The sequence below is a fragment of the Stigmatopora argus genome, chromosome 14 (genome assembly GCF_051989625.1).
Source record: "Stigmatopora argus isolate UIUO_Sarg chromosome 14, RoL_Sarg_1.0, whole genome shotgun sequence".
NCBI classification, from domain to species: domain Eukaryota; kingdom Metazoa; phylum Chordata; class Actinopteri; order Syngnathiformes; family Syngnathidae; genus Stigmatopora; species Stigmatopora argus.
Window position 1 is genome coordinate 3,093,224 of NC_135400.1, and position 26,285 is coordinate 3,119,508.

The window sequence follows — 26,285 nt, forward strand, 5'->3', positions numbered from 1 at the left end:
TATAGTTAAAGGGAAAATACAATTTGAGAAAGAAAAAATCCTTTTGATGAATTGTAATAAACATCCAGAATGAATGTTGAAGTTGTGAGATTCCGGGGATTCCGATGGTTTTGAATGCAGCAGTGTAAGCGGCTTCTGCTACGACTGGCTGCCCTCATTCTTCCTCGTTGTGTGCACTGTGCATCGATGAAGTTGTTTCAAAGATGGCGGATTTCCTGCCGTCCCGCTCTCTTCTATCTGTCTGTTTCCCTAACTGTCTCCTCACTAGCGGCGAGACAGAGCAGTTGCGGAAATCTAAAGAGATAGATAAGTGTCTTATTCGAAATAAACCGTACCTTAAGAGGGTGGTTAAAATCCTGTTACTCGGAGCGGGCGAGAGTGGCAAATCCACTTTCCTTAAGCAGATGCGTATTATTCATGGGCAGGACTTTGATCAGAGGGCCAAAGAAGAATTCAGAGCCACTATTTATAGCAATGTTATAAAAGGTAAGTCCCTTTGTAGGGCTTATTTGACACATGTTGCAGTCAAGTTCGTGTGTAAACATTGATGGTGAAGTCGGTAGCTATGCTAATTTACCGCAAGCCGAGATGGCTGGGGCCACCCTCTGTTCCCATTTTGCATTGCTGGACGAGCGACCAAGAAACGCCCATGTTATTTGTGTTCGTCTCCACACCACGATGGGTTCAATGAACCAACTGGTGTAATTTTAGAGCTCCGCCAAGTGTTGTCCTAACTTCGTGCTGTAACCTATAATACGATGCCCGTGATCACAAAACGCATCGTTGGACCAGATATTGCCACTGCCTTATGAGTACAATGACGTGTAGGCTGACTCCGGCCAGAGGCGGGGGACACATCGGTGGCCAGCCGATCGCAGGGCACAAGGAGACGGACAACTATTCACATTCACACTCACACCTAGGGGCAATTTAGAGTGTCCAATCACTCTGCCATGTATGTTTTTGGAATGTGGGAGGAAACCGGAGTACCCGGAGGAAACCCACGCAGGCCTGGAGAGAACATGCAAACTCCACACAGGTGGACCGACCCTGAATTTGAATCCAGGACCCCATAGCTGTGAGGCCGACGCGCTAACCACTCACTCCACCGGGCCGCCTTCCTTATGATATTGACCCTAATAATGTGCTTTTGATTCATACAGTATCTCAGAAATATCTAAAAAATGCGATGATTTTTCTTAAGATTTTCCCTTCAAAGTAACATTTGTACTCCCTATTAAATCCATAAATATGGAGGTGAAAATTGGGAATTTAGGGTGCCGGCTTATACGTGAGAAATTGTAAAATAAAAAAATATCAAGGCAATTTTCAGTGGCTTAATAAATACAGTAATACCTTGATTATCGCGGTTAATGGTTTCGCCCGAAGACAGCTGGGTTAGGCTCCAGCAACCCCTGCAACCCTTTCAAAGATGGGTGGTATGGAAGGTAAATTAATGAATGAATAAAAATGAAAAAAATCCCCAGAAAAAAATCTGCGATGTAGTGAAGCAGCAATAACCGAAGTGCAAAGTAGCGAGGTGTCTCTGTATACCCTTATGAATTTACAAATACGTTTTTAAATTCCAGGTATTCGAGTCTTAGTGGATGCTCGAGAGAAGCTTCATATACCCTGGGGCAACCTGTCCAACCAGCGTCATGGAGATATATTGATGGCGTTTGACACCCGGTCTTCGATGGCCCATGGCCATGGTATGGTGCAGCCCAAAGTTTTTCAGCACTACTTGCCATCCATCCGGGCCCTGTGGATTGACGAGGGAATCCAGAATGCCTATGACCGTCGCAGAGAATTCCAATTGGTGAGTAGACAAAATATAAAGAACTATAAATAATATAGTATCAAATCATATAGAAACTACCGACTGGAGATCTAATTTTCTATTGTTTTATTGCTGCAGTGTAGGGGTAAAAAATGTTGGAAAAAAATGCCGTTGTGATTTCTGGTCTGTTTGCGATATAATCCAATATAAATTGTGATTTTAAAAAAGGATGTCCGGCCTCCACGGACTTGAACTTTTGGCAATGTAAAATCAGTGAATAATTAGAATGTGTGCATAATTAGAAACATATATTTTTCCAAAATATTTGATTGAGGGCTGTCCCAAACGATTATTTTTCTCACGACTAAACTCTACTAAATTTACAATTAGTTGATTAGCCTAATGATTAATATTTTTAGGGATATAGCAATTATTTTTGGGCTTGATGATTATTAATTCACAAAATCGCGCTAGTTGTCGAAACCAGCCCAAAATGTTGAAAGAGTGATATTGGACCCATAAAACAAATGTCTGGAGCTGGAAAAAATTAACAGCTTTTTATATAAGCCTTCATATCATCCTGGACTTCAGACGGAACAAGACCACTTCACTCTGCTCACCTCACTTGGGCTACTTATTTATTGATTTTTCATTTTGCCTGTTTGTTGTTGTTTGTGCACAATGTGGTGAAAGCTTTAAATCTTGTTTTACTTGTATAATGACAAAAGCATTCAATTCAATTATAATGAATTTAACACGATAAACTCATAACAGTAATTATCATAAAATAATTTTTGTAACAAATAAAAACCCGATAAAAATGTGATAATTTTAAACTGCAATTACACCACCCGACCACCACAGAGAACAGGGGCGCTGTTGCAACATGAACGCTAGTTACAGACCAATGCTCAGGAGAAGAAGATGATAGGGAATTTATTTTATTTTATTTTTTTAGCTTGGTCTATAATCCTTATAAAGCGTGATTTATGGGTGTGTGAGTGTGTGAATGTTAAGATTATTTCGCTACGTTTGTCCATACCGTGCAACGTAGAGATGTGGAACGCAGAGTTGAAAATTTTTATGGTGGCCAGAAACGGATCTTAATAGAATCCTAACTGAATTTCTTCACCTTCTCCAAGTGTGTAGACTCAATCTTTTATTTGTTAAACAACCATTTTTCAAAATAGATTATTTTAATAGCGCAACAATTGTCTTTGGATCCTAAACAAGCAGGTGCGACCGGTGAAGCCGGGGCCCCCTGCTTGTTAGCAATAAAGGTTAACACGGAGCATGAATCCAAAAGGACAATAACGGCTGCAATGCGCCATTATGAGATGCAGGACAACACCGGGCCGATCCGCTAAAACAGGTGTTAGGAACCTTTTTGACAGAGAGCCATGAACAATTCCTTTAAAAATAAAAATACTTGAAAATGTGTGCTTTCTTTAGTCAATACACCTTTTTTACAGTAGAAAGTCTCTTAATTCTTTTGACGTAACATTGTAACACTGTTGCTAATTAATGATTATCCATTAGAGTATGCGTTTAAAAATAAATAAAGCAGCACTAGGCGTAGTCACACTGTCGACATGATGTACAGCTGGGCGATAAAACAACAACAGTAATTATCATGAAATAATTTTTGTCAAACATACTTTCGATAAAAATTCAATAATTTTAACTATAATTACTCCACCCGACCACCACTGAGTACGGAGTGCTGTTGCAGGATGAGCGCTAGTTCCAGACCAACACTCATGAGAAGAAGAGGATGACGAGGAAACGTGTTTTTAGCATGTCAGTAATAGAAGCTAACACAGAGCATGAACGCAAAAGGACAATAACATGATGCTGTACAACACTGAGCCGACCCACTAAAAGATCCAAGTGAATTCTCCCTGGCGTTTTCTTTTCTTTTTTTCTGTGCAAAAAGTAGCCTTATTGAAAATGTCCTTAACCTTCATTTGAAGACAACCTGTAATATTTTTCTTACTTGTTATCAAGATGTTTCCCATTTTATGATAAGGTTCTGAAAACATTGCAAAAATCTAAAACTTGTTATGTTGGGTTAAATTCAACGTTGTAAATTTTGTATCTGGCCATAAGTGAAATTTACACAGTTTCTTTTTGTGAGGCTGAAAATAGTCTGCTTGCAAACAATGTTCCCTCTAAGATGTGCGTGTGCTCAATTAATTGCGCACTACTCGCATGCTCTCCGCGGACACACACACACACACACACACACGCACACACACACACGCACACATACACAGCGCACACGTAAAAGTCTAAAATGGACGGGGGGGGAGACTTTTTGCACAGCAATGCGCTCTTAACACAACATAAACAAATTTAAATGAACTTGGATTACGATGCAGACGCACTCATAAATAAATTTAATCTAACCTTACACTAAACTTAATTCTAATTTTGTTTTAAATTTGTATACCTTTCTTCTCCCGGGTTGGCTCTATTTGACCCGCCTCCACTCTGACTTTCAGATGCAACCTATCGAGGTTTGTTTGCGTCTTCCCTTCAAATTATATATAATATTCTGAAAATGATGCACACAAATGTCCTCACAATAGGATAACGCATGACCACTTGCCAACTTTCCCGGGAAGTAGTACTCCTCTCATATTAGTGAACAAGCACCGCCATTTGCACTGACTAACGAGAAAAAAACACTGAAAAAATGCAACGCTCCGCCCAGTGCTCGTAGAGACATTACTCGAAGGAGTTGCGACCGGAAAGACAGTGCCCATGATGTTCTTATGAGCAGCCTCGCATCCGCTGTATGCCCGTATATCAAAATTTGTCTCGTATCTCAAGATAAATGTTTGCTCAAAATTTTACTCGTATCTCAAATTGCTCGTATGTCGGGGCACTTGTATGTCGAAGTATTACTGTATATGTATGTATATGTACAGTAATACTTGATATGAGCATACAGCTTACGGCTATAGGAACATCATCTCGTTGTATTTTTTCAGTGTTTTTTTTCCTCCTGTTAGCCAGTGCAGAATGGTGCTTGCTCGCCAACACGAGAGGAGTATACTACTTCCCGTTGGCAAGTGGCCGTGCGTTATCCTACTGTGGGGACATTTGTGTGCATTTCGGAATATTTTGAAGGGAAGACAAAAGCAAACAACCCTCGATAGGTTCCTTTTAAAAACTGCAGCTGAAAGTCAGGGTGGAGGTGGTGCTAATAGAGCCAACCCGGGAGAAGAAAAGTATATACATTTAAAACAAAATTAGAATTAAGTTTAGTGTAAGGTTAGATTAAACTTATTTTTTGAGTTTCTCTGTATCGTAATCCAAGTTCCTTTAAATTTCTTTATGTTATGAGCGTGTTGCCGTTCAATAAGTTTATCTCGCTCTCTGTCCCTCTCTCTCTTTCCCCTCCGCAAAATCCGTCTAATTTTAGTACTATTAAACATACCACACTACTAGTTATTTTTTACTCTGTTAATAGACGGCGAATTAGAACAAATAAAAATGTTTTTCCTTTCCAATATCCTGTTTTTTGTTGTTCTTTCAACAACGAATTATTATTTTTAAATTTCATTTCTATGGGAAATGTTGATTTGAGATACGAGTAAATCGACATATGAGCTCAGTCCCGGAACGCATTAAGCTCGTATCTCAAGGTACCAATGTATATGTATGTGTGTATATATATATATATATATATATATATATATATATATATATATATATACATATATATACATATACACATATATACATATACACATATATACATATACACATATATATATATATACATATATATATATACATATATATATATACATATATATATATACATATATATATATACATATATATATATACATATATATATATATACATATATATATATATACATATATATATATACATATATATATATATATATATATATATATATATATATATATATGTATATATATATTACCTATATTAACCTATTATCAATATGACTACGTTGGCTTCAAATATATAATAAGCCTTTATTAAATGTTAATTTTCCCCATAGTGCAACTTGTAAAGCAGTAGTTTACAACCACTGTGTCGTGAGCGATGGTGTGGTGTGCCACTCTGGGCAGCACCCCGTGCGGGCAAAATCAGACAAGTGTACTCACGTCTGGCCAGTCTGAGCACGTTTAACTACAGTAAGATGGCCGTGCCCCGAGCGAGCAGTGACGGGAACGCGAGTTATGCAGGATACGGTTTATTTTTTCTTTGAATTATATTAATAGACGTCAAAATACATTTCGTTTAGCATTTTATTTGTTTATCTTTTCATTATCTTGAAATAATCGGCCGCCTTGTCTTGCGTCATTTTGTTGTGACGTGACCGTGTCGTCGTCAACTTGGAGTTTTGTGCATGTTGTGTTTTTATGCGCATATAAGCCGTATCTCGATTCAGTCATCATTTTTTTGTCCGACAAAAGCGGCTTATATGCGTGTAAATACGGTATCTGTAAGATCACAGTGCGTCAGGATACAAAATATCATGCAGACAAAGAACATGCAAACTCCACACAGGTGGACGTGACCTGGATTTGAACCCAGGACCCTAGAGCTATGAGGCTGACGCGCTAACCACTCGCAACACCGGGGCGCCTCCTGCCAAATTTATATAATGTAAATATTTCAATATTCTGCTATCTGAAAGAGGAAACTACTAAGCTACCTATTTTTTAGCTTTTTATGTTATTTCATTTTTTTGTGCAGTCAAGTGTGAGATTTATTTCAATGTGAAATAATGTCTTGGTTTAGTGTTGAGTGATTATAAGATCTAGATCCGGGGTTGGCAAACTATTCCATAAAGGGCCGCAGTGGGTGAAGGTTTTCATTCCATGTCGATAGCACTCCCCAGACCTTGTGGACTTCTAGATTCGAAACTATTTTGGCCTGCTTCTGATTTCAGTTGCCTGAAATTAAAAAGTTATTTAACTTGGTTTTTTGGAGACCCTTTTCAATATTTTGTTCTATAAGTGCAATCAGTGGATTACAGTCAGGTGCTTCTTGTGTCCTGCAGAAACCTTATTGGTAAAACTGTCTGTGTGGGATCGGTTTTGACAAAAACCTGCACCCACAGCAGCATTTGACCCCAATGCTTGATTTGACAAGTCACCTGTAAATCTGACAAAAAATACCAGATCATGTGTGATTAAACTGTGTGCAAATGTTTTAAGATTTTCATGAACAATGATCTATTCTCGCTTTTTTCTCCTTTTCAGGGGGAGTCTGTCAGGCATTTCTTCGATAATTTGGAAAAGCTAGGACAGTCGGTAAGTTTTGGATGTCACATAAATGCTGGGAGAGCTTGTCCAGTTCTTTAAAAGTCCCCTTCTGTAAAATTTCATTTCCCCCTTTGTTTCCTCCTAAAATGAATAAATTGTCGTATTGGGCGAAAGTAAAGACTTGTTAACAACCTGACAAATTTGTATTAATACAAATAAGACTTCATGTAATAAATCTTAAAACAGGGAGACAAACTGCCATGCTAGGATTCTGTTGGCGTGTTTGTGCCAACTGTCAATCATACTCCCTGCGCCTGCTAGCGTTAATGCTAATGGTTTTGCATGTTTCCTCTGTCAACATAATCGTGTTTGGACTATCCAAGCCAGAATACAATTTTAAAGGAGAAGATATGACCTGAAAAAAGGATTGTTCAACATTATGGTTTAGAGGAAGAATACAAAACGCTACCTTGGAGATTTCATCTGTCAGTTTCCACTGTGAGAAACATAGTGAGGAAATGGGAAACCACAGGCACAGTTGTTAAGGGCCGGAGTGACAGGCCAAGAAAAATATCAGATAAGCAGAGGCGAAGGATGGTGAGAATAGTCAAATTCAACCCACAGACCAACAACATGATGATGCTGCAGATAGTGCTGTGCATCATTCAACTATTCAGCGCACTTTGCACAAGGTGTATGTGATGTATGGGAGAATAATGCGGCAGAAACCTTTTCTGCGCACATGCCACAAACAGTGTCGCTTGAGGTATGCCAAAGTACATTTGGACAAGCAAGCTTCATTTTGTAATTAGATGCTGTGGACTGATGAAACTAAACTTGAGTTATTTGGATATGACAAGGGGGGTATGCATGGTGCAAGAAGAACACAGCATTCTTATACAAACACTTGTTACCCACAGTAACCTTTGGTGGTTGTTCCATCATGCTGTGGGCCTGTGTGGCTGTGAGGGTACTGGCAATTTTTTTAAAGTTGAAGGTCACATGGATTCCAGTCAGTATCTGACAATACTTAGGAACAATGTTGAAGAATCTGTGACAAAGTTGAAGTTCCGCCTGAGCTCGATACTTCAACAAAACAACGACCCCAAACACTGCACAAATTATTAAGGAATTCATACAGAGGAACAAGTGCAACATTAAAATGTGTGCAATTTGTAGTAATGTCACCACTTTTAAAGTACAAACGTTCTCTGAGATCTTTTGACAACAATGCCGCGCTGTTGCTAATCAATGATAATAAATGGGAGTATGCATGACGGAGGAATCTAATGGATTTTTTTTAAAGCCGCACTAGAGGTAGGTCGGCGCCACAATGCTCACGTAACGCTTCTATTGATGCATTCAGGACTGAGTTCTCTCAACAGCGGTTCCCATATTTTACCTCACAGTTTAGTGGAGAACCTTATGCACCTATCAAAAGAGCCACATATGGCTCCCGAGCCATAGGTTCCCTACCCCTGTTTTAATAATAATAATAATAATAATAATCGGACATAGGCCATGTCGTCATTACCACAACACAAAAGCCTACTTGTCATCACACGCAGAAACTGCGTGTGACGAAATTGATGGTGCTTCTCCATAAGCTACGTTTAATCGGCAAAAGACCTAAATAAGTGTAAGTTACGGACTTGTAATTTGTCATTCCGCTTTTGTGGATACAGGTCGCTTACCTCTCGATTACCGCACACTGTCTGCCACTTACCTTACTTCAAGTCAGCTAGTAGGAGGCAGATCACCAACCAAACATCTATTCATATACCGCAGAAGGGAATGTGTGTTATGTTAGCACACATTTGTAGGAAGAATGGTCAAAAATACCTTCAACCAAAATCCCGACCATCATTGGAAGCTATAGGAAGCATCTCTCCATCTATTTAGGAGGATCTACTAAATATTAATGTAATTTTCCTATTGGGGTGCCCAAATTTATGCACCTGCCCACTTTTGATTAAGTACCGTATTTTCCACACTATGAGGCTGCACCCTCAATGAATGACATTTTAAAATGTTTTCCGTATATAAGGCGCACTGCACCGCATAATACGGGTCTACAGTAGAGGCTACATTATGCATCCACTAGATGGTGCTGCGCTAAAGGGAATGTCAACAAAACCGTCAGATAGGTCAGTCAAACTTTATTAATAGATTACAAATCAGCTTTCTGAGAGCTCCAGTCACTCCCAAAATGAATAAACAACTGTTTTATTATTTTCTCAGAGGTAAAGTATTAGTTTTTTACTGACACGGTTTATCTTTTATCAACAGCAATTGTATAACATGTAAGTGCAACATTTATATCACATAGTGGAGGGGAACTTTTCCTCCATTCAGTACACACACAAAAAATTGATGGTACATTAAACGTTAGTGCAATCACAATATAGTAACACTCGTAATAGTGCAAAGCAATAACAATAATATTAATAACTCAATGTTGTTCACCCGGGTGAACCGTGCGTGCACTATAACATTCAGCTGTTGACGTCCATATTCACAATATGACCAACCTTGTTCAACTGTAAACACAAAAGAAACACGTAAAGCTCACTTTATCTGTTCATTCCCCATCTATGAATCCCTCGAATTCTTCGTTTTCAGTGTCCGAATTGAACAGGTAGGCAAATGCGGCATCCAACACGCCAGCCTCCGTCTCATCAAAGTCGTCATTAATCGAGTCCGTGTCGCTTTGGTTGTCTGGCAGCTGAATGACAATTCCTGCCTTCCTGAAAGCTCGAACCCAGTTGAAACTGATATATCAGCCCAGCCATTTACGATCCACTGGCAGATAGTGGCGTATGTCGTCTGGCGCTGTCTTCTACGGGGGAAATTGATTCGACGGTTGCTTGCCGCAGTTGCGAGACCTTTTGCGGCTCAATATTGATCCATATATAATATTTAGTTCACAGTCTAGCTTTGAATGCTCTGTTGATGCCAATCTAGCGGCTGGAGTTCTTTTGTCAATCCGCCTTGAATGACGGCGAGTACTGAATTTGAGTGCTTGCCGTCATTCCGTGTGGATTGACAAAAGAACCACATATCCCAGCATGTACCGCGCACGGAGGAAAATGGAGTCGCCGGCTGCTTACCGTAGTTGCGAGACCTGTTGCGGATCAATATTGATCCATATATAATGCGCACCGGATTATAAGGCGCATAGTCAGCTTGTGAAAAAATTGAAGGCCTTTAAGTGCGCCTTATAGTGGGGAAAGTGCGGTAATTCAAATCATAATCATCGGCCATCAACCGTTGAACAATTTAAAAAAAATACGATAAATTGTGATCGGCATCTATATCGGCTACTGCAGCTGCTTTGACTGACGGAAAGACCCCGGAATGAGAGTCTCCAACGCTAACCCACGACAAGACACTTGGTTTGAAACACATGGTAAGACCTTTTAAAATTTATTTTAGCAAAAAAGAATTTGCTTTGATTTAGCTTCTTAAGGTCTTTAGCAAGGAGAGTGAGTCATAGTCAGTGAAAGCTCTGAAATGCATATTTTTCCAAAAGGTTGCGCCGAGCAGCCAGTCTGTTAGTGCCAATTCATAAGTTTAACATGTGGGCAACTCTTAGATCAAAGTTATGTTCTTCTTGCTAACAAAGAAATAAGACTAAGTAAAAATATATTACAGTAAGAAAAATTGTAAGCTTTTGGGTGACCACACCGAATGTCAGGTCACCTTCATACGATCTCTTTATTAACTGTGACTGACACAATGTTGGACAACACAACAATCGGGGAAAAAAGGTGTAACTTGTTTGTGTTTAAAATGTAGCGAGTCACTGTGGACATACGTGAGCATGTAGGAAAGCGACCACTGCTGTCCCTGCTCCACGTCTTATTTGCGGCCGAATGGCGGCTGCAAGGGGATTTGGAGGAGTCGGTCTTACATCCGCCATGCGACTGCTGCTCGCCCAACCTTTACGTTAGTATGTCAGATGGTAGGAGCCCGCAGCCATAATGTGCCTGCTCTAAGGTGCTTTAGTTAAATCCTCTTTCATTTTCTACTCAACCGCCTAATCACCACGCCATAGTAAACAGTCACATGCAAACTCGTCTACTGTAGTATTAGCTAATGGTGTCGCGTACCTAAACGCTACGTGAAACTAATGCACTTCAGCCCCGTTTCCTCCATTGCAATAAGCGTAAATTCTGTGCCAGTGGTTGAAATTAACTACCATAGTATAGGTATGTATACATTTCAGTGTGCGAGCGGTCGCGGTGGTGAACCGAAAGTACATCAGTCACCAAACGTGGGGAACACACTATTTTCACCGTTTTAGAGATTTTATTCAATGCTAAAGAGAAATTTGTATTTTAAACGGCCATAGTTTGTCTCGTTAATTGATTTGGAGTTGGGGAGAAAGCACATTCAACTAAACTAATATTTCTTGTCAAAGAGGATGCTGTGTTAGTGTTGTAACATTATATTTTATCTAATGGGGAAAAATATTGACGTATAAATGTATTTTACTAACAAATAAATAGCATCAATATTGCAAAACAAATTATTTTAAGAATTTATTTAATTTATATATATTTAATATTAACAATTTGCTTTGATATTTTACAGGAACACAACCAAGGAAAAATTTGGCAACACTGCAAGCATGGGAGCAGATGAAAGATTGTCATCTTAAACTGTTTTTCCCCCCAATATTCGGCAGTATTATTTCTATTCTGTGGAAATTGTGTTTTTCTTGATACTTGAACCAGCACTTTAAAATAAAAAACATTTTTCAGTTTGAATGATTTAATGTTTAGTGGTGTGCTGGATTCTGTTATGATCAGTTATATGTTCGTCAGTGATACACGATGTCAAGATGTTCGTATTAAAAATGTTCAGTATCATTTTTCAGATTAGTGTTTGATTGGTATATTTTTGGGGGAGAATTTAAGAAATTTGAAATTTACATCCCAGCGCTTTTCAAATAGTGGGGATAATCCCTTGGGAACTTGTCTTTTATAATTTGGGCCATACTAGATTGTGTGACCCTATCCACTACAATTAATGGCACTCCCATTGGTATACTGAAGGCCTTTCTTTTCACCAAACTATTTTTTTAATTGCCTCTAATAACTGAATGTGTTTATTAAAGAAAAGAAAAGTATCGCAATTGGCCAAAAATATTGTTTGTGATATTAGTATTGGCTTCGGCCATTAAAAACCTACTTTTCAAGGAGATAACCTTCCACAATCTATACCTTTTTTTTCAGGCCACCGACAAAGCTCAGCAATTATTTATGTTGATACACCTAGCCTTTTAACTATCAACATGGATGGGAGAGGTAGGGAACGGGGGTGAAACTCCACTCTCGATTCATGCTAAAGCCCACTGCAGACATTCCAAATTCATAAGAGCCTAGCTAAGGAAGCCGACAGAGGGGAGGGATCAAAATGTTATCGTCGTACGATCTACTAATATTTCCATGGCAATCTACTGGTAGATCGCGATCGACGTAATGGGCACCCCTGCTCTAGAAAAAAATCACAGAAAATATAAGAAAACTATTTATCAAGCCAATCACTCCCCATGTCCGTCTACTACCCTCCACTTGGGTCCTACTCTGTTCACGGCAAAAGCCAAACATAGACCATGGTTGACCACATGATCAACCAAAGTAGCACGGATGGCATCCAATATTAAGTTCCCTGACTTTCAACAATGACAAAACTTGGGGGATTTGTGGGACCACGCCAAGACCTCTGGAGGCCCCAGGGTCATGAGGTAAAATAAAAAATAAAAATTTGATTGGCAGAGGTATAATACACTCTGTAACTGTTTAAATCTATGCCAGCCTCATCCCCACATTTAATTACGGCTCCACTATCTGCCCCATATCAAATGATTGGCCACTCTGTTTCTGACTTATAGCCAAGGCAAACTTACTTGATCGACTCCATCAAAAATATACCTTTTTGCATCTTACTGCTCTAGATGGTAAAGGCATTATCAAACGTTTTAAAAACTGTTTCCATAATGCTTTTGCCATTCGTGTCAGTCAGTGCATGTTGTGCTGCACTTTGAAAGTGTTTTTTGACACCCAAAATCGGATCCGTATTTGGATTGTGGATATGTCTTGTATGACGATAGTAAACCTAATATGAGCATAATTCCAATCTGTTAATTTTAAAGTAATTTATGAAGCATAGACTAGCAGAGGTGTCAAATACTACGAATCTTCTGTAGTTTACTGGACCATTTTTTACCAAACTACAATATACGCATTTTCTATCAAAACAACGAACATTTTAAAAAGAAAAAAAAATCAAGCTATGTTTTTTTTCCAGTTTACATGAAAGAAATTCAAATGTTTAGTTTTTGTTTTTGGTTGCCATTTCAACTTAGCATGACGATTAATTTCGAAATGTAAAGTCATGCTTTATAAGTTTTGCATTTTCCACCTCAATTCAATTATTTTGAAAGTTAAGTAGAGTGCTCACTTTTCAACAACACGTGTGCATTCTCATCAGTTGTTTCAAGCGGTGTAGACATGTTAGCTATGTACACAAAACGAAAAAGTGAGTAATAGTTTATTTGCTCTTTCTGTTTAATATTATTTCTTTGCATCAATGAAATATTGGAAAAAAATAAACCTATTTGAAAAGCATTAGAAAATTAGATAATATTGAGCTTTATTTTTGTACGCTTTGCTGGTAAATGCCAAAAGGAAAAAGGGTAAAAAATATGAAAATTCTCTTTACCCACTATGAATATGATTTTTCACATTTGGCAGCTCTGGACTAGGCACATGGACCCACACGAACACAAACAACTGAATTATTACTTAGTTGATTATTATTGATATTGTGTTAGTATAATAGTCTTAAAAGTTAAAACAACTCACACTGCTAGTTATTAATTTTTTTTTTTTTTTACATTTTCACAAAATTATCTTGCTCTGCTAAGTCTTCGCATTGGGGACTTTTATGTTGAAGCACTACTTTGATGCATTTGTGACAAGTCTGTCACTTGAAAAATGAAGTGAGGTGGGAAGCTTTAATAATAATAATTTTTCAGCAAATAATTAAGAAGTCATCATATATTGCTGTCATGATATATGATATATCTATATTGATAGAAAATTGTATTCCATTTGGACCACCACAATCGAACAAATATATAGTGCTTATGATCTTGGTCAGTGATGAGTCATCCTGGAATGCAATAAACATACAAAACTCTCCTGATTAGGGTCATTTGTTTATACTCTATGGTATCTCAGGAATGCTCAGCTTCAAATGGGGGATATACTCAAAGCAATGTAAGATATGATGGCATGACATTTAGTATGTAACTGTAAATTTCAACAATTGCTTCTTAAATGTTATTTTTACCATCATTGACTACTACATGTTGTGAATCTGTTTTTTTTGTTCTGCCAGGAATACCTCCCCAGCCAGCAAGATATCCTCTTGGCCCGAAAGCCTACCAAGGGCATCCATGAGTACGACTTTGAAATAAAGAACGTGCCTTTCAAAATGGTGGATGTAGGCGGTCAGCGTTCAGAAAGGCGACGTTGGTTTGAATGCTTTGACTCCGTCACTTCCATTCTTTTCCTTGTGTCCTCCTCTGAATATGACCAGGTGAGTGACCATCACAGCTTTTAAAGTAATTTACTCAGGATTATTTTTTACTTAAATAAAATTGTGGAACTTCTTATGTTGTCTACAATATACAGTGGTACCTCTTCTTACGAAAGTCTCTACATTTGAAATATTCAAGTTTTATAATATAAAAATGTAAAACTAAATTAGAATTAAATTTAGTGTAAGGTTAGATTAAATTTATTTTTGAGTGTGTCTGTATCGTAATCCAAGGTCATTTAAATTAAGATCATATCTCGAGGTACCACTGTAGTGGCAGTGTATTCTCCTAAATCAACTAAACTAAATACACTCATTTTCTGAACCGCTTATCCTCACAAGGGTTGTTCGAGGGCTGTTTGCCTATTGCAGCTAACTACGGGCACCAGGCGAGGGACAACCTGAAGCGGTGGCCAGCTACTCACAGGGCACAAGGAGATGGACAAGCATTCACGCTCACACTCATGCCTAGGGGCAATATTTGATTTGATTAGATTAGATCAACTTTATTCGTCCCGTACTCGGGAAATTCACTGTCGAAGTAGCAAGAAGGTGAGGACATAGACATAGGAAAGACATTGTAGACATTTACTCGCATATGAGCCACCCGCGCGAATATTCAGCACCCTAAAGTTGCCTTAAAATTTTTGAATTTTACAAATGTCACGCGTAAAAGCCGCCCCCCCTGATTCCCAATTTTCACCTTCATATTCATGGTTTTAGTCAGGAGTACAAATGTGTTACTTTGAAGGGAAAATCTTAAGAAAAATCATCACAAGTGGTATGTATCAAAAGCAAATTATTAGGGTCAACATCATAAGTTAATATGCCTCTTTGTAAATGCAAAATATTAAATTATTCAATTTGAAAAAAGAAATGTCTATCTTGATGAGAGCCTGATGCTTTCTAATCACAGAAATTACTATTTTCTTACCAGAAGTTCAAGATTGTGGCAGTCATGTTGCTTCTAATATCAAAATATCTCAATTCTTTCGATGGTTCATATTACTCCAATAGTTGTCACTTTCGAACAAAAAATAAAAGAAAAAAAAAATCAGTGGAATTTTGTTTTATTTCAAAATCAAGGCTACTCGCGTCTGGCCAGTCAGAGCACGTTTAACTAGGTTTAGACGGCAGCGCCCTAGGTAAGATGGCTGACCCGGGACCTAGGTAAGATGGCTGTGCCCCGAGCGAGCAGTGACAGGAACGTGAGTTTTTTCACGTTTTATGCAAGATATGTCCGTTTTTTTCTTGAATTTCATTCATAGACCTCAAAATAATTTTTGTTTAACGTTTTATCTGTTTTTATGTGCATATAAGCTGTACCCTCAATTCAGTCATAATTTTTTGGGCCAACAAAAGCGACTTGTATGCGAGTAAATACGGTAAATAGTTAATAAGTAAATAAATAAATAAGCATGTTACATATATACACACATACATATGTATACATACCTACACATACACATACAGTGAAGATTGCAGTGCATAAAGTCAGCGGTGGTGTTAATGTTCAAATATTTCTTTTGCTAAAGAGCCTGACAGGAGGTGGGAGGTGTTGTCCATGATGGACATCATCCTGGCCAGCATCCTCCTCTCTCCTACACTGAGAACATCCGCCTGGTATTCCGTGACCACAAGGACACCATCCTACATGACCACTTCCTCCACAGAGTCCAGAGGACAGTCCAGAACAGAGCTGTTCCTCCTGACCAGCTTATTCAGCCTGTTCCTGTCCCTGTCCCTCTTCGTGCTCCTGCATCCCCAAGAGACCACTGCATAAAACACTGTAGATATAGTGTGTTCAAACAGCCTACTCTGAATGTTGTTGGAATGTGGGAGGAAACCGGCGTACCCGGAGAAAACCCATGCAACATGCAAAAACTCCACACAGTGAAGAACAACCTGGGATCGAACATTCGACCCCAGAACTGAGAGGCACACATACACACCAATATCATCAATATAACCAATGACTTCAGTAAAATGTATACATGTTTATGTGCAGGTTTTGATGGAGGACAGACAAACCAATCGACTGAGCGAGTCCCTCAACATCTTCGAGACCATCGTCAACAACCGAGTATTCAACAATGTTTCAATCATCTTGTTTTTAAACAAGACAGACCTGCTGGAAGAAAAAATTATGGAAGTGTCCATTAAAGACTACTTTGCTGAGTTTTGCGGAGACCCTAAAAATCTGGTGGATGTGCAGGCCTTCTTGGTGGAATGTTTTCGCAAAAAGCGTCGAGAGCAGCAGCAGAAGCCTTTGTACCACCATTTCACCACAGCAATCAACACTGAGAACATCCGCTTGGTGTTTCGTGACGTCAAGGACACCATCCTACATGACAACCTCAAACAGCTGATGCTGCAGTGAGCGAGTTAGAGGACATACCAGGTGTAGTTACACAGACAGATGAGGGTTTTCAAAGTCCATCATCCTCTTCACCTGTGAAGCCTTCCTTCTTGACTATATTTCGAAGTGACCACTGCCAACATCCCTCTCTCGCTTCCTCTTGGCGTTTTTCTGCATATTCACTGTGACGTCCAACAGCTGCCATTGGATAGAAACTTGTGAACCACTGTAAAATGATGTATGATTCTCCGACTACCCAATTTTTCTTTCGTTCCTTGCCTACGCTGTTTTGATCACTTGTGAAAGGGACACCACTTGACTGCCCTTTCATAACCAAATATTTTTTTCTGTTATGCATCTGTATCTGCGCTCTGTCTGACACCACATGATTACATCATTAATGCTGGCCTGAGGATTTGAACACTCACTCACATGCAGCCTACAATCCGCATATGCACTGTTAATCTCCTCTGTAGTAATAATTTGTTTTTTCTAACTCTGTATACAAATATGTATATGTACCTATGCATTCTTGTTAACTTATATTTTATATTGTTTACAATTTGATTTGTAACTGCAGTTGGCATTATTTTTTCTATTGAAACAGCAAAGAGCTAACCACTTGTCAAACTATCTAGCGCAGTTTTTTTTTCCTGATTCACTGTTTCTCAGGGAACTTTGTGAACCATTAGTTTTAGATTTGAAGCCGACCATCTTATTTTCACCTCCCCCGTTACCAAATGTGAGAAAAGTTCCTATAGTTCAACCACTTAAGATGCAACTCTGTCATAGATACAAGTTATTCGTAGGTAACAATGTCAGAAGTCTGATGATTCGGTAGAAATGCAATATTGAATTTGAATCACGGTTGTGATTTTTACCAGCTTTGAATTTAAAATACAGGCTCTACTCCACATCTAATCAAGCACCTTTTTCACCTGTTTTCAGCCAACCTCTACGGGGCGACTGCATGATTACGGCTTGATTAAGCTGTCTCAATTGTGAGCAAGGTTCCCCTACTGAGTAATGGTGACTGGGTGGTCAGGGTTTAGGGGGGGAATTGTCTTACATAAAATTAGAAATGAGTGGCATCATATGAGGAATTATTGCATCAAAAAGCATCACCAGTTACACTCTTGACTTCAAATTTGGAGCATGTGATGTCACTTAAAATAATTGCAGGTGCTTTTATTAAGAGATTAATTTTAATTTCTTAATGGACTAAAACAAACGACGTTTCAGGCAATTTGCATATTCCAAATGCTTTGCAAAAGAACAAACTAATAAGGTGCAAGACAAATGCAGACTTCAGACAGATACAGTTTGGAAATCCGCGCTTTGTAGATTTTTAGATTTAATCATCTAATAAATATCTATGCATGACGTTAGACGTTAATGTTAGCTATTGAGCTGAAGTGTGCGGCTGTTATTTCCATTGTAATCGATAAATCAGATTTATACAGAAGTGAGCACACCTCCTTCTGACCGGCTAATGTTAGCAGCTAGCATCAAACAATGATATCTATGAATGATAATGGCACATGATATCTGTTTGTTGACTACTTCTAAAAAAATAGTAATACCCAAGACAGAGATGGTTGCAAAATGATATATCCCATACTACAGTTTAAGGTTGCTTCCGTTTTGTGCTCCATGTTGGCACTATTTCAGGTTGTGTTTTTTGTTTGTTTACTAAGCAACACATTAGGAACTTACAAATTGCCTGACACTTTTTGGGAACTGTAAAAAACAGTTTGCAATGATTTGGGGTTGACAAGTAGTGGCGGAAGAATAAAGATGTTTCTCCGTAGCATTAGTAATCGTCGTGATTATGGCCATAACGTTGGTCCTTTCAGAGCAAACCTCACCATGTGCACCCTGCATCTGTGTCCACATCAAATGTTAACAAATGTAGCCTGAAAGTTGAAATAACCAAAATATGTGTCTACTAAACTCCAATACTGCCACAAAATATAAACCCTTTATCAATGGCTACCCAGGATTAATCAGTGAATTTGTACTCAAGACATAAAAAAAAATGTTAACGTCTTGAATTATTTCTAAAGACAGTGCACAAGATGCAATTTTGGACCCTTATGTTGTATTGGTACAGAGCATTCTGTTTAAGTCCTTGAGGGCCATCAAATTGCAGAATTGTGCTGGGTTCTAATATATTCCAGACAAAAGGCTCAAAGCCAAGGATAATGTTCCCAATTAACATCTCATGTCCAATTAAGAATCTCTTTCCCTAGAAATCCATTCAAATCCGACAACTCAATGCAGAGGGCCGCATTGTAAATACTACAGTTGTGGTCAAAGGTTTACATACACTTGTGAAGAAAATAATGTCATGGCTCTCTTGAGTTTTCCAGTTATTTCTACAACTCTCATTTTTCTCTGATAGATTGATTGGAACAGATACCGTATTTTCACGACTATTCGGCGCTTCGTATTTTACGCCGCAGTGTCAGTAACGAGTGCTATTTCTGTATTTTAGACACACAAAGCACGCACCGTTTCATGAGACGCATATATATTATATATGGATGAACATCGAAACGCAATAGCGCTGGCCACCTCCCCACTCAATACACACAGTGCCATGGTTATCCGCTCGTTATCCAAAAGTGTCGCCGACGGCCAAAAGTTAGCGGAAATCTTCAGACGACCTCGTTCAGCGTCCCTCCCCTTCATTTTTCTTTCCGCTTTTTTTTTTTTCTCTCGCTCTGAAACTCCGGACTGAAAGCCAATCACCCCGACCCCACGCGTCCAATCTCTGGCTGGCTGTCGACTTGAAAAATATATAAATTATATATATATATTATTTATATATTTTTCAAGTCGACAGCCAGCCAGAGATTGGACGCGTGGGGTCGGGGTGAGAGAGAGAGAGAGCGCGAGAGCGAGAGCGAGAGCGAGAGAGCGAGAGCGAGAGAGCGCGAGAGAGCGAGAGCGCGACAGCGCGAGAGCGCGAGAGCGCGAGAGAGAGAGAGAGAGAGAGAGATATTATTTATGGATGATTTTCAATATATCGATCTCTGGCTGCCTCACTATGGCTTTGGCCCGCCTACTCTCTATAGCAGGGGTCTCGAACTCAATTTACCTGGGGGCCGCTAGAGGCCGAGTCTGGGTGAGACTGGGCCGCATCAGGATTTCCACAAGAAAAGCACTGATAAACATTCAGTTCTATGCTGAGAGCAGCGGAGGAGTGTGCGCGCCGAGCGGAGTGATCGGCCTCACGGCTTCTCCTCCGCCCAGCTGATTGGAGGAATGAATGAGTGAGTGAGCGAGGCACTGGACAGCCCGGCCGATGTCCCGCCCTCCAGAGCCGTATACCTCACCGTGATTGGTTCATTCAGCTCCGAACCAAAGTTCCCTCTAATTTTTTGTTGGTCTGAGCAGAAAGACAACCTCCCTGAGTGCACTGAGTACCAGTGTGAGCGACATCATCGGTCCTCGGATGATTCGCCTAAAGACGTTTCGCCGACGGACGTTTGACAGACGGGCAGGTCGCCGAATGGACGTTCCACCGAACGTTCATTCGGCCGAACGGAGGTTTCGCCGAAACGGGATTCGAACGCTCGCCCCGCCGGATCGTGTGTGTACAAGTTTTTCAACCTCGGCCCGCGGGCCATATACGGCCCGTTAGGATTTTTAATCCGGCCCGCCGCCGGTGTTGTCCAAATTATAGTAAAAATCAATGTTCGTCTACCATCAATGGCAGTCCGGGAATAAGCACTCTTGGGCAGGCAGATGTAGCAGAACCGAGCCGTAAAATGACAGCAATCGGGTCAAATCCATCCTAAAACAGCATTTAACGATTAAATACAAATACTGGATGATATCGCGATGGAGGCAAAAAAACGTCTATAGACGTCCATTCGCCAAACGGCTCAAAATGCTCTCAAATTCGGTCAAATCCAGCTGAAAACAGCGTTTAATGATTAAATACAAATACTAGTATTTGTATTTAATCATTAAACTAACAAATACTAGTACGACCTGTCCGTCTGTCAAACGTCCGTCGGCGAAACATCTTTAGGCGAATCATCCGGTCACGACATCATCATTGCTCGCTATCGGCACACCAGTATCACACCTGCCACAAGCAGGTGCATGTCAATGTTCCCTCTAATTTTTCATGTAAAACATGCTGTAAAACAAGAAAAACATGAGTGGACAGAGCTACTGCCACTGGCTGCCACTTAAACGGCGCCATCATGGGGAAAGAGGTAAAAAAAAAAAAAATAATAATAATAATAATAATAATAATAATAATCGATCTTTCATATTAAGACGGGGGCCGCAAATTATCGTCCCGCGGGCCGCAGTTGGCCCGCGGGCCGCAAGTTTGAGACCCCTGCTCTATAGCAAGCCAATAATAGTTGGTGAAATTCTATCGCCATCGAAGCTAATGATGAAACTTGAGCCTGTCCTGTCATATTTCCGGCATAGACACACATATACACATATACATATAAAAACATACACATATATACATATACACATATACATATATACCAGTGGCGGTCCGTGCATTTTCTGGTAGTGCCTTCAACGTATCAATCCAACCCTCAAAAACTATTGTATGGCTATAAAACCTCTACTGCAGCTACAGGTGCGACACATAGAAAACAATCAATAAATCAATGCACAAAAATGAGGTAAAATCCACTTCCTAGCAGCATTTCATGATTAAATACAAATACTGGAGACAAAACCAGGCCAGGGGGGTGATTTTCCCGGGAAAAGACAGCGATGAATGGCGTACGGGCAAACATTCCCCGAAAATGGGGTAAAATCCAGCCGAAAACAGCATTTATGGATTAAATACAAATACTGGAGCTTTTTAGACATCAGAACCGGGCCCGGAGTATCAGACAGTAAGACAGCGATGAACGTCGATATGTCCATACGTGAAACGGCAAAAAAAATGCACTAAAATGAGGAAAAATCCACTCCCTAGCAGCATTTATTGATTGAATACAAATACTGAAGCTTTTGAGACATTACAACCAGGCCAGGGGGGTGATTTTTCCCGGGAAAAGAGCGATGGACGTCAATGGCGAAACGGCAAAAATTAAACTGGGGCAAAATGGGGTAAAATCCACTTCCTAGCAGCATTTAGTGATTGAATACAATCACTGGAGCTTTTCAGATATCAGAACCGGCCCCACAATTGAAATATTATTTAGGAATATAGCCATATTATACTCACCAGAAATCCTTTTTAACTGTACACAATATCCATCCTCCTTTCTTTCTTCCTTATTTTCTATCGCCATCGAAGCTAATGATGAAAGTTGAGCCTGTCCTGTCATATTTCCGGCATAGTCCGTCTTGAAAATGGCTTTAAATCAACACCACAATATATTTGCTTGTGCAGCTAAGTTAGCGCACTAACACACACTCTTTTCCCAGCTGTAACAGGCTTGCTAGCTTCAGAATTGACCGCCCTTTCTTAATGATGTCCATTTTTTTCTGGAAAAGTCCGTCTGGAAAATAGCTTTGTGAGCAAATCTGCAACAAAATCCATTTGTTTTGCTCTGCCGGCCATTGTGGGTGGAGTTTGCGATCTCTGGCTGCCTCACTATGGCTTTGGCCCGCCTACTCTATAGCAAGCCAATAATAGTTGGTGAAAGCAATGATGTATCCCAGCCAGCAAAATGCCAATGCCTATGAAAAAGCATTGTGGGGTTGACAACTCGAAATCTGATTGGTTAAAAGCAACCGTCTTGTTTAATGCAGCAGAGCCCGCAGAACTGATTGTGAAGGCTTTGAGGCAGATTTCTGATCCTGGCAACAAATAATGGCTGAAATGTGATTGGTTAAATGCTTCAATATGAAAACACACATCTGGAAGCAGTGCAACCAGGGGGAAAAGCAATGAAAGGAAGCTAACAGAGCATTTGGAATAAGTATTGATGGACAAAATATGATATGATTCAGATATTTCTTAGGCCAGCAGAGAAGGCCTTGAAGGCCCTGACGGCCCGCCACTGATATATACATATATACATATACACATATACAAATATACACATATACACATATACATATATATACATATATACACATATATATATGTATACATATTTACATGTATATATATATGTATATATACATATATATATATATATAAATAAATATATATTATATATATATATATATATATATATATGGTCATAATATGTATATATATATGAGAGAGAGAGATACATTGTTAGACGACAAGCCCTGGTATCTGACTCTAACAGTTTTTATCCATACGAAACTACAACTGACTTATCGTCTTAACAAAAGGGCATGCTCAAATTGGAACAGAGACGACCAGGATACGCTGGGTTACTCCACAGAATATTTATTCCTAATATATATAAATCCAATTCAGAGCTGATCCCATCCAAAGCTCTGGGTCAAAAAGAACACATTCAAAACAAGTTGGCCAGTTTTTATAACACAATCATGAATAATGCATGAACTGATTAAATAAATGATGCTGAATGCCACGCCCTCTCCTGTGATCCTCCAGATGCGTCCGTAACACTCAGCTCACGCATGCACCGGTGGTTGTGCACGCATCCATCTAAGGCAGCTGTCTCAAACCGATTCCCCAAAGGGCCGCAGTGGGTCCTGGTTTGTTTCAACCGATCCAGTGTCGACATTTTAACCAATCAGGGTCTTCTAAAATAAGTAGCACCTGGCTGCAATCAACTGATTACACTTGCAAAAGGTGTCCGCTTGTTGGGTTGGAATGAAAACCTGCACCCGCTGCGGCCCTTTGAGGACCGGTTTGAGACCCCTGATCTAAGGGAACACTCTGCCCGCGCGTGTCACCAAACGAAAGCAATATAAAGCCCCATGCTTCACTGCAATGATCTATGTGCACACAGGTTAGTAAGAAGATCCAGATTCGCGTGTTCAGCGGAGGATGTAGGGTGGTCAGTTTGGGTCAACGGAGCATACTTACCTTTAGGGAGTGGTCCCACTACCCTTTCGATTAAACGAACAACCTTTACAGGCAGGTGATGCTTTCTTGTTGTGAGATCCACTGGGGAAACAGAAACCGGAAGCAACAAAAACACCGAAGAACACACACCAGAAGCATTCGTAGGTACAACTTATGTTAGGGTTATCAATATTATAAATTTGCAATGAAGAACGCTTTGCTTATTTAGGGATATTAATCATTATATATATACACACATATACACACATATATATATATATATATATATATATATATATATATATATATATATATATATATATATATATATATATATACTGGCTTGCAATGAAGAACGCTTTGCTTTATTTTGGAGTTAATGACATTAAAAAAAGTCATTTTTAGTACATCTGCTTGCAACCGTGATACACAACCGGAAGGTCACTCCCCTCTGCAGCTGGAATTCTCAAAACTATTGTTCACACCAAAACATCGAGCTCTCTTGGGATCCGGAGGACCTTCAACAATTGTTTTGACTTCTGAAAGTGGTTCACATCAAACTCCCTTGGGAAGATCCGGAGGACTTACAATTGTTTTGACTTCTGACAGTGTTGTCCACAGCTCTCCCTCGGGAAGATCCGACAGACGTACAATTGTTTTGAGAACTGAGATGCATGTTGTGAATCTTATCAAATAAATTAGCGAGAGAGACATCGATTCGGGATAATGATCTTGACCAAGGACGTGTGTGGATCGATTCTCTCTTGCAAGAAACCCGGTTATGAGTTAGATGTCTGTCTTATTTGTGAGTCCATTTGGGAATGCCTATTGGTAAACCTATCATTTTTGGTCCTTTGAGCCTGGGAGTCTGTTTTATTACGGCGTGTATTTGGAAATACCCATTGGTGAACCTATCAACGTATCACTTCCACCCCATAACCAGATGTGAGCTCGGGATAAGGGGCGTGGCACCGGAAAATAAATATTTACAACACACCAGTCAGACGGAATGGTTCCCAACGATTTTTAATTTGAGACAGGTAAAATTTGGGCGAGCTACTGATTTGTCAAAAATTGTTTTTTTCTTATCCTCTTGGGCAACTGGGAATATCGAATCGTAATGAGAACAATTAAATGTCGGATTGGTGTTTGAAAAAAAAAATAGGAGGTCCACAATACATTCATTGTTGACTGGAGCCAATCATCTTGGGTTTCGCTGGCAGCTTGCTCCGCCATTAACAGCCAATTGTTAGATACTACCCTAATACCTGTAGTCATCCTAAACCAATCGTCCACTGATGGGTCACCATGAATTATACGGACCAAAGGACCACACACAGGGTCAGGAAGCCAGTGGTGTCCCATTCGTTGGAGATTGCGGTGTCATTGGAGCCACTGGATCCGTCTGATTGGAGATCACCCAACAGAAGTATGACATACACATGTGGAGCGCTCCTTCAAAAAATAACAAGAGAAAAATTCAAACAATAATCAATAAGCAAAAACATCCTGTACCCCACTTCCCTCTCTTGGGCTGGGATAAGCCCAGTCCAGAGCAGGAACTAGGTGTCATGTTTAGATGTATGTGACCTGTCCCCAGGAGAATCCAAGGCCGCCTTTGGAGGATCCTGTGGTGGAGTGTGTTGTCGTGGGTTAGGTGGATCAACAGGTCTAATTTGGGAATAATGAAACCACTTCTGTCCCTTATGTTCAAGTTGAACCGCCTTTGATGTACGAGCAGTCACTTTGAAGGGACCTGTCCACCTGGTTTTCGACTACTTCCGGGATAGAACCTTGAGAAAAACATGGGATGAGACTGTGGGTTCCCCCTGTGGGTGATCACGTGCAGCTGCAGCAGCCTCCTGTACCTGTGAAGAAATACTAGATAAGAGAATGCAATTGAGACCAATATGCTGCATGTGATAGATCGGGTAACGGAACCTCTTCAGACGGGGTGAGTGAGGAACTGGGGCCGGACCTCAGCCGGACCGTTAATATTTCAAATGGGGCAAAATTTGTGGTTTTGTTGATGGTTTGACGAATAGAGAGTGAAGCCAATGGGAGAGCTTGGAGCCAAGACATTTTGGTGCCGTACATTATTTTTGCCAATTTCTCTTTCAATGTACGGTTCATTCGTTTGACTTTACCTTGGCTTTGTGGGTGGTAAACACAACCAAAACGATGTTTAATGCCTAACATGCTTCATGCTTTCGACCTTCTGTAGGGCCTTATTGTTAAAGTGAGTACCATTATCTGATCGAATGAGTGCAGGAAAACCATGTGAAGGGATATAATGAGTCACTAAAGCAGGGGTCTCGAACTCAATTT

At 39.8% G+C, this 26,285-nt stretch overlaps 1 protein-coding gene and 1 long non-coding RNA gene across 2 annotated transcripts; both read left to right on the top strand.

Annotated features, from left to right (window-relative positions):
• Positions 1-128: 128 nt before the first annotated feature.
• gna13b (guanine nucleotide binding protein (G protein), alpha 13b) lies at positions 129-18,818 on the top strand. Its single transcript, XM_077618576.1, has 5 exons — positions 129-486; positions 1,590-1,819; positions 7,036-7,086; positions 14,449-14,649; positions 16,658-18,818. The coding sequence occupies exons 1-5, from the start codon at positions 204-206 to the stop codon at positions 17,027-17,029; spliced, it is 1,137 nt and encodes a 378-aa protein (XP_077474702.1). The 5' UTR covers positions 129-203; the 3' UTR covers positions 17,030-18,818.
• LOC144088256 (uncharacterized) lies at positions 7,093-11,912 on the top strand. Its single transcript, XR_013304840.1, has 2 exons — positions 7,093-10,447; positions 11,635-11,912. It is a non-coding gene; the product is annotated as an uncharacterized LOC144088256 (long non-coding RNA).
• Positions 18,819-26,285: the final 7,467 nt, after the last annotated feature.